This window comes from Nanorana parkeri, unplaced genomic scaffold, assembly GCF_000935625.1.
Source record: "Nanorana parkeri isolate BGI_ZX_2015 unplaced genomic scaffold, ASM93562v1 scaffold369, whole genome shotgun sequence".
Lineage (NCBI taxonomy): Eukaryota > Metazoa > Chordata > Amphibia > Anura > Dicroglossidae > Nanorana > Nanorana parkeri.
In genome coordinates this window covers 287,094-300,148 of record NW_017306637.1, presented here as the reverse complement: position 1 = coordinate 300,148, position 13,055 = coordinate 287,094, and the positions used below count along the sequence as shown (strand labels likewise).

The 13,055-nt window shown below is 44.5% G+C and overlaps 1 protein-coding gene across 1 annotated transcript in view; it reads left to right on the top strand.

Annotated features, from left to right (window-relative positions):
• Window positions 1–13,055, top strand: part of HCFC2 (host cell factor C2) — a 26,785-nt gene that overhangs the window by 1,250 nt on the left and 12,480 nt on the right. Inside the window, exons 2-9 of the mRNA XM_018558918.1 lie at window positions 1–173; window positions 2,125–2,273; window positions 4,162–4,322; window positions 6,700–6,908; window positions 8,465–8,549; window positions 10,242–10,348; window positions 12,299–12,484; window positions 12,579–12,830. Coding sequence (XP_018414420.1) covers window positions 8–173; window positions 2,125–2,273; window positions 4,162–4,322; window positions 6,700–6,908; window positions 8,465–8,549; window positions 10,242–10,348; window positions 12,299–12,484; window positions 12,579–12,830 — 1,315 coding nt within the window. The 5' untranslated portion in view covers window positions 1–7. The remainder of the gene's footprint in view (window positions 174–2,124; window positions 2,274–4,161; window positions 4,323–6,699; window positions 6,909–8,464; window positions 8,550–10,241; window positions 10,349–12,298; window positions 12,485–12,578; window positions 12,831–13,055) is intronic.

The window sequence follows — 13,055 nt, the reverse complement described above, 5'->3', positions numbered from 1 at the left end:
GGGTCTGATGGCGGCGGATCCCATCCGGTTAAACTGGAGGCAGGTGACCTCGGCCAGCGGTCCGGTCCCTCATTCCCGGCACGGACACCGCGCTGTGGCCATCCGGGAGCTGATGATCGTCTTTGGGGGCGGGAACGAGGGAATAGCAGAGGAGCTGCACGTCTATAACACGGGTGAGAGGAGGCCTGATGACCGGGGCGGGAGGAGGCCTGATGCGGTCCGTGTACTGTGGGGTCGGGGACCGGGCTTAGGCCTTGCTCTTTTCCCGTTATGTCCGATGACTGAGCTCTGCGAGTAGCCGGACGAGAAGTTACCGGGCGGAATAAAGTTGTTTGTAGTCACACCTATCTGTACACACACATACCGTATGAGAGAGTGATAGGACTGCATGAGGAAGCATGTCACTGAGCATTCACCGTGTGCTATCTTTCGGAGTGTGAAGATGTCACTGAGCATGCTCTGTGTGCAAACTATATGAGAGGACATAGAGTATGATGTGGGGCTGTCACTGAGCATTAACTGTGTGGTATCTACCTGAGTGTGAGGATGTCACTGAGCATTCTGTGTGTGCATACTATATGAGAGGACATAGAGCATGATGGGGACAAGTGTGGGGCTGTCACTGAGCACTCACTGTGTGCTATCTACCTGAGTGAGGATGTCACTGAGCATTCTGTTTGTGCAAACTATATGAGAGGACATAGAGCATGATGGGGACAAGTGTGGGGCTGTCACTGAGCACTCACTGTGTGCTATCTACCTGAGTGAGGATGTCACTGAGCATTCTGTGTGCAAACTATATGAGAGGACATAGAGCTTGATGGGGACAAGTGTGGGGCTGTCACTGAACATTCACTGTGTGGTATCTACCTGAGTGTGTGAGGATGTCACTGAGAATGCTCTGTGTGCAAACTATATGAGAGGACATAGAGCATGATGGGGACAATTGAGGGAGCATGGGCACGTCTTCCTGGGCAATCATTACATGCCGCCTGGTATCGGTATCAGCGAGTACCGGAAAAAAAATATCGGTACTCGATACCGAAAAACCACCAAAAAGCAAGCAGCAATGCACAGGACACCAACATACATTGTCCAGCATATTTTAATGCGTGTGGCCAGACCTTTGCGTCTTTGTTTGGCATGTTTCCTTTGAAATAAATAGAAATGCATGCGTTATGACGCGTGTTGACATTCCGTACAAAGTGCATTGCACTGGGCACGCACATCAATGTTTTTTTTAATGCATCACCATTGATTTCAATAGAAAAATCATCAGGGAAAAAAGAGCTAGGTGGAAATCCAGTGTAACACTTTGCTATTGTTTACATGGGCCCATTTACAGTTCTCCATTGCAGTGCGTTACCGCATGTTAACATACTGGTGCTTACTTACATGTGTTGGCACCTTGCAGTTAGGGTGCCATTTTTTAATGGCACTCCCATTACACTAAGGCTAAACACCTCCAACGCACATGCATTGCAACACACAAGCATAGTAACGCACTACCGTTTGTTGTGGTGCGCTGCATGAGAAAAAATGCTTCATTTCCATTTTTTGTTTGCTTGGACCATTTATTAGACTGGGCTGCTTTAACACAACACACATTGACAAGTTTCAAACCTAACTTTGACATGCGTACGCAACACACTAGACCTGCAAAGTGAGAATGGGCTCCCAACATTTAAAATGTGTGACAAGTGAATGATGGTGTGGGGACAGTATACAGTGACAGCCAGCAATGTAACCCCCAACCCCATCAGCCTGGCACCCTGTGCTTCCGGTTCCACCGTTCTGTGACCTTTCAGCAGCCTAGTCCAATTACATGAGGTGACAGCCAGGTCGGGGGCCCTGATCCTGGGTTGCTGTGCTCGGACACCTCGCTCAGTACCAGTACTGGCACAAAGGTCAGCAGAGAAGACATTGCATTCCCTCCCTGACGCACATGGCGGAGGTTACCAACCCCTGCTATATAACACAGCTATACATAAAACATCTATACAATGTTGTTTACAAGGTTACTATACATGCTTCAACTTGCTGAGACTGCAGTGATTGTTACAGCTGGCAGAAGCCTGGTATCAATCATGTTTTTTCATTTTTCATACTTGTGTTTCCTAACAGTTACGAATCAGTGGTTCCTCCCAGCGGTTAGAGGAGATATTCCCCCAGGTTGTGCTGCCCATGGATTTGTCTGTGATGGGACAAGGATCCTGGTTTTTGGAGGGATGGTGGAGTATGGAAGATACAGCAATGATCTATTTGAATTGCAGGTAGAGTATGGTATAATTTCCTGTTTCAAAAGGGACACTACTTTTAAAGGATAAATATAGCTCCATAATATCTCCATTTTCATATTTAATTAGTTGTCTAGAGCCTCTAGGAAGTATATTCCAGTGTATCAAAAAAAGAACAAAAATGTAAAATATTGTAGCTTACCAGTCTATGGATGTGTCTGCATTCATTTCCTTTTTTCAGGCTATGTATGCTTTGTACAGAAAATATATGTTAATCTTACTTATAGGAGAACTATGAGGTGAGTGAAAATCACTCAGCCTCATAGTTCGAGCCGACGTGTGACAATGAAACTGTCACACGTCGGCTCAATAGATCGGGAAGTGAGCTAACACATACCGTTGCTCGCTCACTTCTCGATCATCTCCCTGCAGAGAGCCGTGACTCTCACTCACAGCTCCCCTAGGGGTCTCCAAGACCCCTGATGGAGACATCAGGGGTCTCCAAGACCCCTGATGTCTCCATAAAGAAGATCTGTCATTGTATATAGCCCCCTATGTGATAGTAATAAAGTTTAAGTGTAAAAAATGAAAGTCTCATTAAAAAAACACCCAAGAAAAAAATTAAGTCCCCTGCCCCCCCCGTGCACACACATATAAACTTAAAAGAGAACTATGGGATAAGTGTTTTTTTCCCCATAGTTCTCTTAAGGGTCACGGGAGCCAGAGCTCAGTATATCGTGGGCTATTGCCCGCGATATACTGAGAGCGCCGAGACGGATCCCGACAATGCTGTTGAGATCCACCCAGCTGTGTGAGTGACAGCTGGATCTGCCTATCTAGAGGCAAAGCCAGCTGTGCCCACCCCCTTCCCTGTCTGTTCCTCCATTCAGCGCTAGAGGATCAGAGAGGGGAAGGGGGAATCCCTGCGGGGATCCTTTCTCTGCATGGAGATGATCGGGAAGTGAGCGGGCAACGGTATGTGTTCTCTCACTTTACAATTGGTGGCTGACTAAATACTTTTTTGCCCCACTGTATACAGCCGACCTGTGACAGCTTCTTTGTCACACTTCGGCTCTTACTATGAGGATAAGTCTAAATCACTCGCCTCATAGTTCTCCTCCAACGTAGGGAAAACAGGTTTTTTTTTCAAAGTGTTCTGTACTAAAAACCCCAGTAGTGATTAAATACCACAAAAAGAAAGCTCTATGTGTCCCTAAAAAATTGTATAAAATGAATTTCAGTACAGCGTTTCATGACGGAATAAATGTCAAAGTACTGCAGCGCTGAACACTAACAAGTGGCCTGGACAGGAAGGAGGTTTAACACCTCGGTCAGCAAGTAGTTAAGTAGCAGGCGGGCTAGTGCGTTGTGGCAGATGTCGGAGCTGTCACTGTTTACTTTTTTTCTTTCTTTACAAAATTATGATATAGAAGTGAAGGTTCCTACAGGCACTAGATGGTGGCTGGCTCTGCATTCATATTCTGGTTGCCAAGCAGATAGTGAGTAGATAAACAAACCACTTGCGTGAGAGAGGGGAAGTACTGCAGACTGTGGCCTGTCATGAGGTAAAACAGCATTTGACTGGGAAAAAATGCATTCTGCCAGATCAGTTCTTCCTCCGTGCAAGCTGGACCATTAGGCATCGGGGAAGGCCTATAGCCTTGAATGGCTGGATTCTGCAATCCTTCTTTAATAGCTTTCAAATTGTCATGTATACCTGACCACAGTTTTCATGCTTCTTGGGATGTTATAAGGTCTACGTGTACACAGTTACTTAAATCTTTTTGTTAGCATTAAAATATTATTAAATAGCTATAAAGTAGTTAAGAAAATCATGTTTGTTTCTCCATACAAAACGGAAGCATGTGTGTTAAATTTACATGTCTTAGGTAAAACAAATTGAATTTTTAGGTTTACTTTTCAGGCAAGTCGCTGGCTGTGGAGGAAATTAAAGCCTCAACCTGCTTCTAACGGATCCCTGCCTTGTCCTCGACTGGGACACAGCTTTTCCCTCCATGGCAATAAATGTTATTTGTTTGGCGGCCTGGCTAACGAGAGTGAGGACACCAACAACAATATTCCTAGGTAAAGAACTTTTTGGTCTTTTCACTGCTGCTTTTAGATTGCTATGTTTGCTGAGGTCTGTTTTCCCTCCATGTCATTACTTGATATGTGGATTGTGCCTTACCCTACTGCAAACGTATTTGGCTTAACTTAAAGGATAATTAAAGCCTCGGGTGTTTTTGCATATATCTACTGCTAGCAAGCAGTAGATATATGCTTAAAGTGTAAAAAAAAAACGTTTTGAAAAGGGTTAATACTTACCCCGTCTTCCCCGCGCTCCCGTCCGAAAATGTGAAAAATCTCGGGCGGCCGCAAAGCATCTTGGGGCGGGCGCATGTGCAGATCACATTTTCGGCCGGGACGCGACGAGGGACACAAGATAAGTCTATGGATGCGTGCACCCGAATGCAGACACCGTGGGACAGGAAGTGCTAGCAAGGACAGAGGAGTCAGCGCTGGATCGGAGACGCACAGCAGTGCTGGAGAGAAGGCTGAAAAGGACAGGAAAGAAGATAGGATTAAGAGACATCATTTTAAGGTAAGTGTTTATTTAATTAAACATTGGGGGGAGGGAAAACATTTTTGACTTTAATGTCACTTTAACCTCTTGCCGTCCACCCGTAGTAAAAAAACGGACGGACGGCACTGCAGCATCTGCGGGTTGCCGTCTCCAGACGGCAATTTTTTTCTGCTTGCGCGCGCCCCCTAGCGGGCACGCACGGGCAGAAAAGACCCGTCCAATGCGAACACCCGATACCGGGTGTTTTACCCGGGGATTCAACTGGGTAAAAAAAAAAAAAAAAAAAATACGAGTCGTCGATTTTCCCCTATTAACTATCAGAAAATCGAGAGTTTCAAACTAAATTCTAACCATGTATACCCTAATTTAATTTATACTGGACTATCCAATACATTTTGCTGATACATTGTACTTTAAATTTTGCTGCTGCTTGAACATTTGCAACTTAGTCAGGGATGTGGAATTTGTATCGCCTGGGACATGCAGTACTGGGTGGGTAATTTTTTTTCTACATTTAGCCCTGCAGAGCTAAATGTAGATTGTGGGAGCCGCTGCTCGTTTAGTGCAAGTGATTTCAGATCACTTGTATCAAGCAAGTAGCAATCTTGTGTGTTTAACCCAGCCCCCGCTGTTGGGTTTTCTGGGGGACCTAAATCCACGGCAAATGAGCTCAGGGTGGAGAGCGGGCACTTATTGGTCAGGTGACCTCGCTGACCAATGAGAAGCGCTATTTAGCACGGTTAAATACTGTTTTTATTTGAAACAATTTTTTTGTATTGGGACAAGTAGATTGTGATGATGGACAAGTAAATTGGGCCCCCACTTTAGCCCTTGGACAAGTAGTTTTTTTTTTTTTTTTTTACATTTCCACAGCCCTGTTAAAGTGTAAATGCAGTTTCGGCGTAGTTACAGGTATTGTTTTACGTCCTTCCACCTGTCCCCCATCCAGCGAGATGTCGACTGTGCATCCCTCTCAATGCAATACAGACACCTGTCAGAACCTTAGTACTAGTGGTTGCAGCTTTCATATTATTGAAAGTCAAGCTCTAGACAGGAATTATTTAGTTTGTAATAATACATTTTCAAAACAAGTACCGTGTTTCCCCGAAAATAAGACACTGTCTTATTTTTTTTTTTGCACGAAATAAGACACTAGGTCTTATTTTCGGGGGATGTCTTACCTGGCTTGGGGAGGAGTGGACGATGTCCCGGAAGGTGGCGTGCTGTTGCCGGTCCCGGAGGATGTCGCTTCCATTGTGCGTGTGTGCGTGCGGGAGCTGCGGCTGGCGTGTGGGCGGGGCAGGAGCTGCGTGCGTGCGTGAGCTGCGGCCGGTGGGCGTGTGGGCAGGCGTGTGGGCGGGGCAGGAGCTCCGGCTGGCGTGTGGGCGGGGCTGGAGCTGCGGCAGGCTGGCGTGTGGGCGGGAGCTGCGGCCGGTTTTTACACAGTTTATGTGCCGCTACCCCGAAAGTAAGACCTAGCGGATCTCTGTAATATAAGACCTGCCACCGAACTAGGTCTTATTTTCGGGGTAGGTCTTATATTACACAAATCCCTGAAGATAGTGCTAGGTCTTATTTTCGGGGAAACAGGGTAACCTTTATTATTGGCAGAAGCTAAACATCATCCTTTGTCCAGTATTATTAACCTATGGAAGCTGTTTGTTCTTTCCTGAAACTGCCCAAAATATAGTGCTACATTGCATGCTAGTATATACTGAATACTGAGTGCAGAGATTGGTCAGCCAGCACATGATATATGTGCATGGTTAGGGGGAAAAAAGCCACAGGAGCATGATTCTATTGAAAGTTGTAGCTGTGTAAATAGCCTGCCATATTATTTTCCTAATTCTAGATATGTTAATATTTATCGCACACTAGGTACTTAAATGATTTATATGAACTTGAGTTACGTCCAGGAAGTGGAGTGGTTGGCTGGAATATTCCACAGACCAAGGGAACACCTCCATGTCCACGAGAGTCCCACTCAGCTGTCATATACAGCAGAAAGGATAATCGGAAATCTAAGCTTTATATCTTTGGAGGGATGTCCGGATGTCGTCTTGGCGACCTGTGGGAGCTTGAATTTGGTGAGCTTTGGAATATTGTTTTTTTTTTTTTTGAGGAATGGTATTGATGCTGGAATAATTTTATTGTGCATGAATACAGGGGAATATTAATGCCCAGTTTCTAACCGTCTAACCTTTTTTATTGCTTTCAATTTACATATTTGCTTTTTCGTATATGGGATAGTACCTTCAGGTAGTGATTTTACTGGAGTACGAAGTACAAATAGAATCCAAGACAGTCTTCAAGGAGAACTAGGAGGTGAGTGCTTTTCACTCACCTCATAGTTCTAGCCGAACTGTGACAATGAGACTGTCACAGGTCGGCTCAGTAGATCGGGAGGCGAGCGAACACATACCGGCGTTTGCTCACTTCTCGGTCCTGTCACGGCTCTCTGCCGTGACAGGGGAGGGGCTGGATTTCCCCCCTCCCCGCTCTGATCCGCCAGCGCTGACTGGCAGAACGGACGGGGGAGGGGGCGGGTACAGCTGGCTCTGCCTCTAGATAGGCAGAGCCAGCTGTCACTCACGCAGCTGGTCGGATCCAGACATAATTGTCGGGATCCGCTTCAGCTGCGCAGCAGCTCGCGGTATACTGCGGCGTCTCGGTATACTGCGAGCTGTAGCTCGCGGTATACTGAGCCTAGGGTGACGGGAGGACGCTAGTTTGTGTCCTCCCGTTACCCTAAGGAGAACTATGGGGAAAAGCCTTAGGGCCTGTTCACATGAGATCAGGTGCTGATCAGCAGACGTGGAGCTGCTGATGCAGTGCGTTTTTGATGTGTTTTCGGTCCGGATGCTGACGGTTAATTTTTTGTCAACGTTGATGATATCATAATAAGTGGAGCAAGAATACAATTTTTTCTTTTTTTTCCCCCTTAGCTGCATTGCGTTGCGTTTCCGTTGCGTTTTCGTTGCGTTTCGTGCGCGTTCGTGCGTTTCTGGACCGGACAAAATGTGACTTGCAGTATTTTTTCTGTCGTAAGCTGAACGGACTGCGCACGTGAGAACTTTAGCCCATAAAACACATAGGGATACATTGGGATGCATTTTGAGTGCAGCAGCGTACGGAGCCGGTCAGCACACAAAACGGACGTCGTGTGAACAGGCCCTTAACCCCATAGTTCTCCTTTTAAACTTTAACTTCACCCAAAGAAAAAAAGGCCTCTAAATAAATGCCATTTGTACAACGTAGATGACGGGCATGTGATTGAATAGCTCACTCACTAGGTGTTTAAGTTTATTCCATGGCATTTGCTACACCAGAGCACCTACCTGTGGATATTAGGGCTTTTTTTGGTTACTGTCCCTTGCCAACAGTAGTAGATAAAGATTTCCCACGGATGCATTCCAGATAATGACAAGAGAAAATAGCTTAGGCATTTCACAAGAGAAGAAGCACAAGGGAGGGGCAGTCCTGATAAATGTTTTGTCCTTATTTTACCTTATCGAGCTTTCAGCACAGCTGAACATTTTGTAGTGACAAAGTAATTGTTTACTTCACTCTGCACACTTTTAGTTAAAAAAGCTACATGATTGCTATTCTTCTCATTTTTTACATTTCCTCTTTTTTTTTATAGAAACTTTGACCTGGAATAGTCCAGAAGCTAAAGGAGCAGCACCGTTACCTAGAAGCCTTCACACAGCTAATGTGATAGGGAATAGGTAATTTCCCTTTTGAGATAGATAGATAATCTAATATTTTAATTACTTGAAGGGAATATGTCAATTCAGTAGATGACATTCATACATACACTATGTGGCTTTAAGTATGTGGACACCCTAAACAAATACTGAGATCAGATGCACAAGACCAGGTTTATAGACCTAAACTGTTTGGTGTGGAGGAACATGAGTGGTTTGCACAGAGCCCTGACCTCAACCTTGGTAAGCATCTTTTGAATGACTGAACACCAACTGCATGCCAAGTCTTTTCATCTGACATCAGTACTTGACCTCACAAATGTATTTTTTTGGCTGAAGAGGCATAGATTTGCACAAACTCGCTTGCAAATCTCCTAGAAAACATATCTGGAAGAGTGGAGGCTGTTATAGCTGTAAAAAGATGTGGATTGGGGTACGGCAACTCCATATGGTTTTGCAATAGGATTTCCATCTAATTCGTATAAGAATGATGGTCGGGTGTCCACATATGTCTGGCTGCATAGTGTACGTACACATTCATAAATATCTAGGTTTTTGTTAAAAACATGAATGGGTTTAGTTATATTGAAATACTTAGTAATATATTGATTAAGTCCTACTTCTGTTTTGCAACTGGGGGTTTATGCCTCCAGTAGTAATTTCTCCTCTTTTTGACTCTTAGGTGATCTCATGCCCCCACTTTTTCCCCTCTATTGCTCAACCTTTGTCCAGTCTCCACCTCCCCTCTCTGCTTCCATTTTCCCCAGCCACAGCTAACATTTATGCTACCCTGGCTACCTCTTGCAGATCACCTCCACTGCTTCTAGTCAGCCAGGCTTTCTGCCCACTCCTTTACCTAGAGGGATGCAGGTTCTCCCCTGAGCTAAGGTGTGGAAAGGCAAGACCACTGCTCCCTGCATATCTGCTTTCCGCCAGCACCTTGGCTGCACACATCCTGCTAGCACCTCTGTCTTCAAAAATCCCATTAGCAACAGGGTATATGGGAGCATAAGCTGGAAGTCATCTAGGAGCTATCATGGGGGTACTGACAGATGCTGAAGTGGATGAATAGGAGCTGTGAGTGGGCACCCAATTTCACACCCACCATACACCTAACTCATAGCCCCAATCAACCCCCTACCCTCAGAGCGCATCCCTCCTGACTCGGAGCCCACCTTACACGGCCTCCCCACATCACAGAGCATTTCTCCCTGGTTCTCCCATTCTTTATTCTCACTACATTCCAACCCAGTAACCTTACTTTCCACTCATACTGCTTACGTTTCTGGTTACAGCACTCCCCAACTCTGTCGCAACGTTACCACTCTGACAGTCCTCTCCACTCTACAAACTGCTCTACAACACCTGTTCTGGAGTAGACACTGTTGCTCGTTATTGTCACTGTTTGATAATTCAAAATTAAGTTTTTGTAACCTAAATAATTTTGTGTCCTCGCGTTACCCTAAGGAGAACTATGGGGAAAAACACTGACCCCATAGTTCTCCTTTTAAATGTTGAAAAGAGGAATGAAAACCATCCTTTATGTCTAATTACATTGTATCTTTTGTACTGGGTTTTGTCATTTGTTAATCAATGTTTTTAAATATGATCTGGCTTCATTTTTGATCTGTATGTTGGAAAAGCATTGGATATTTTTTTCAAAAAAGGTGCTCTCTCTTTCTATCTTAATGCATAGTTTGATCTGTTTTTTAGAATGTATATATTTGGTGGCTGGGTTCCCCAAACTGCAAATGGTGACAACTCGCCTGCTCAAGAAAATCAGTGGAAGTGTACTTACTCTTTTTCCTACTTGGATCTGGGTTTGTATAATTTGTTTTCACGTAGTTATTGGTAGCTAGCTACACTGTATGCAATGCACAGGATGTTTCCATGTTATACAGGATATTCAGAAAGTATTCAGACTCCTCTCATTAATCTACACTCAGTCCCCCATAATGACAAAGTGAAAACAGAATTTTAGAAAAGTCTGTGAATTTATTAAAAATAAAACGCTGAAATATCACATGTACCATTTACTCAGTACTTTGTTGAAGCACCTTTTGGCAGCAATTACAGCCTCAAGTCTTTTTGGGTATAATGAGATAAGCTTTGCAGGATTTTCTGCTATTCTTCTTTGCAAATCCTCTCAAGCTCAGTCAGGTTGGATGGGGACCGTCAGTGGACAGCCATTTTTGTAGGTCTCTCCAGAGATGTTCAATAGGGTTCAAGTTGGGGCTCTGGTTGGGCCACTAGGACATTCACAGAGTTGTCCCTAAGCCACTCCTGTGTTGTTTTGGCTGTGTGCTTAGGATCGTTGTCATGTTGGAAGGTGAACCTTCGGCCCAGTCTGAGGTCCTGAGTGATGTGGAACAGGTTTTCTTTGAGAATATCACTATACTTTGCTCCTTTCAGCTTTACCTCAACCCTGACCAGTCTTCCTGTCTCTGCTGCTAAAACACACTCCCACAGCATGATGCTGCCACCACCATGCTTCACTGTTGGGATGGTATTGGGCAGGTGATGAGCGGTGCCTGGTTTCCTCCAGACAAAACATTTAGAATTAAGGCCAAACAGTTCAATCTTGGTTTCACCAGACCAGAGAATTGTTCTTCACAGTCAGAGTCCTTTTTAGGTTCTTTTTTGCAAACTCCAAGCATGCTTTTATGTGTATTGCACATAAAAGTCTTCTGCCTAGCCACTGTGCCATAAGGCCTTGTTCACACCAAATGCAGAGCAGATCTGCATGAGTTTCTGCACACGCAGTGCAGTGGGTTGTGCCGCGTTTTTGATGTGTTCCGGGTCGTTTTTGGTAAAATGGGCTTTCAGTGCGTTCCAGGCGTTTGCATGCATTTTTTATTCATTTGCATGCGTTCCAGAGCAGGTAAAATAGGGCCTGCTGCAGTTTTTTTACCTGCTCTGAAACTGAACGCTGCGATGTGAACTGGAGCTAAAAATACCATTTGGAATACATTGGACGCAGTTTTGCTCCGGTCTGTAACTTCTCTGCACCTGCTCCGCGCTTGGTGTGAACAAGGCCTAAAGGCCGGATTGGTGGAGTGCTACAGTGATCTCTGTCCTTTTGGAACTTTGTCCCACTCCGGATCTCTGGAGCTCAGTCAGAGTGACCATCGGGTTCTTGGTCACCTCTCTTACTAAGGCCCTTCTCCCCTGATGGCTCAGTTTGGCTGGGCCACTATGTCTTGGAAGAGTCCTGGCTGTGCCAAACGTCTTTCATATGAGAATTATGGAGGTCACTGTGCTCTTGGGAACCTTCAGTGCAGCAGAATGTTTTTGTAGTCTTCCCTAGATCTGTGCCTTGCAATACTCCTGTCTCTGAGCTCTGCAGGCAGTTCCTTTGACCTCATGGCTTTTTCTCCGATACAGTATGCATTATCAGCTGTGAGGCCTTCTATAGAGAGGTGTGTGCCTTTCCAAATCTTGCCCAATCAATTTAATTTACCACAGGTGGCCTGCGATCAAGGTGTACAAACATCTAAGAGAAATGGGAGGCACCTGAGCTAAATTTCAAGTGTTGTTACAAAGGGTGTGAATACTTATGCCAATGTGATATCTCAGTTTTCCTTTTTCATACATTTACAAACATTTCTAAAATTCCGTTTTCACAGTGTCATTATGTGGTATTAAGTGTAGAATAATGAGAAACAACTGTAGTATCAGGCTGCAACATAACAATATTGGAAAAAGGTAAGAGAGGCTGTAAAATTGCAGGATGACTTTTATTTTACTGTATATCTCACTTTGTTGTACAGACTCCATGGAGTGGACCATGTTAATGGCAGACGGCTCAGAAGAGAACGCTAACTGGCCAAGACCAAGAGCAGGACATTGTGCAGTCACAGTTGGAAAACGCCTGTATATATGGAGTGGAAGGGATGGTTACAAGAAGGCATGGAATTATCAAGTGTGTTGTAAAGACCTTTGGTACATTGACACAGGTAGGACACCCAACTGATACAGGTTACTTTATAAAATAGGACTTAATTTAAAGAAATTAATGTAAGCTCTTTTGTGCATTTTTTTTTTTTCCAGAAAAGCCATCAACATCCTCACAAGTTCAGCTAATCTTGGCTACCACAAACTCATTTCATGTGAAATGGGATGAACTGCCAACTGTTGAAAGGTATCTTCTACAGCTAAGCCCGGAATTACCAGTGTCTCCGTGTGATGGAAAACCTGCCCAATTCAGTGAACTTTCAACACAGAGTTCTTGTATTTTGCCATATGCTGCTCCTTTACACCTACTTCAGAGTGGACTTTCATACCCTCAAAATGTGGAGGAAAGTAAGTTACAGTCTGGTAAACAAACATGTTTTAGTCCCATGGCGGAAATAGTACATCAACTGCTTTAATATATGACAATGGATGGTAAATTTCTTGTACAAAACTATTTCAGAATCATAAAATATATTGGAGCTGCTATACTTTTTTACATTCATGCTGTTGCAGATAAATCATCAGCGTGATATTGAGAGAGATGGAGAGAGAGGGGAGCTATTCACACCTTGT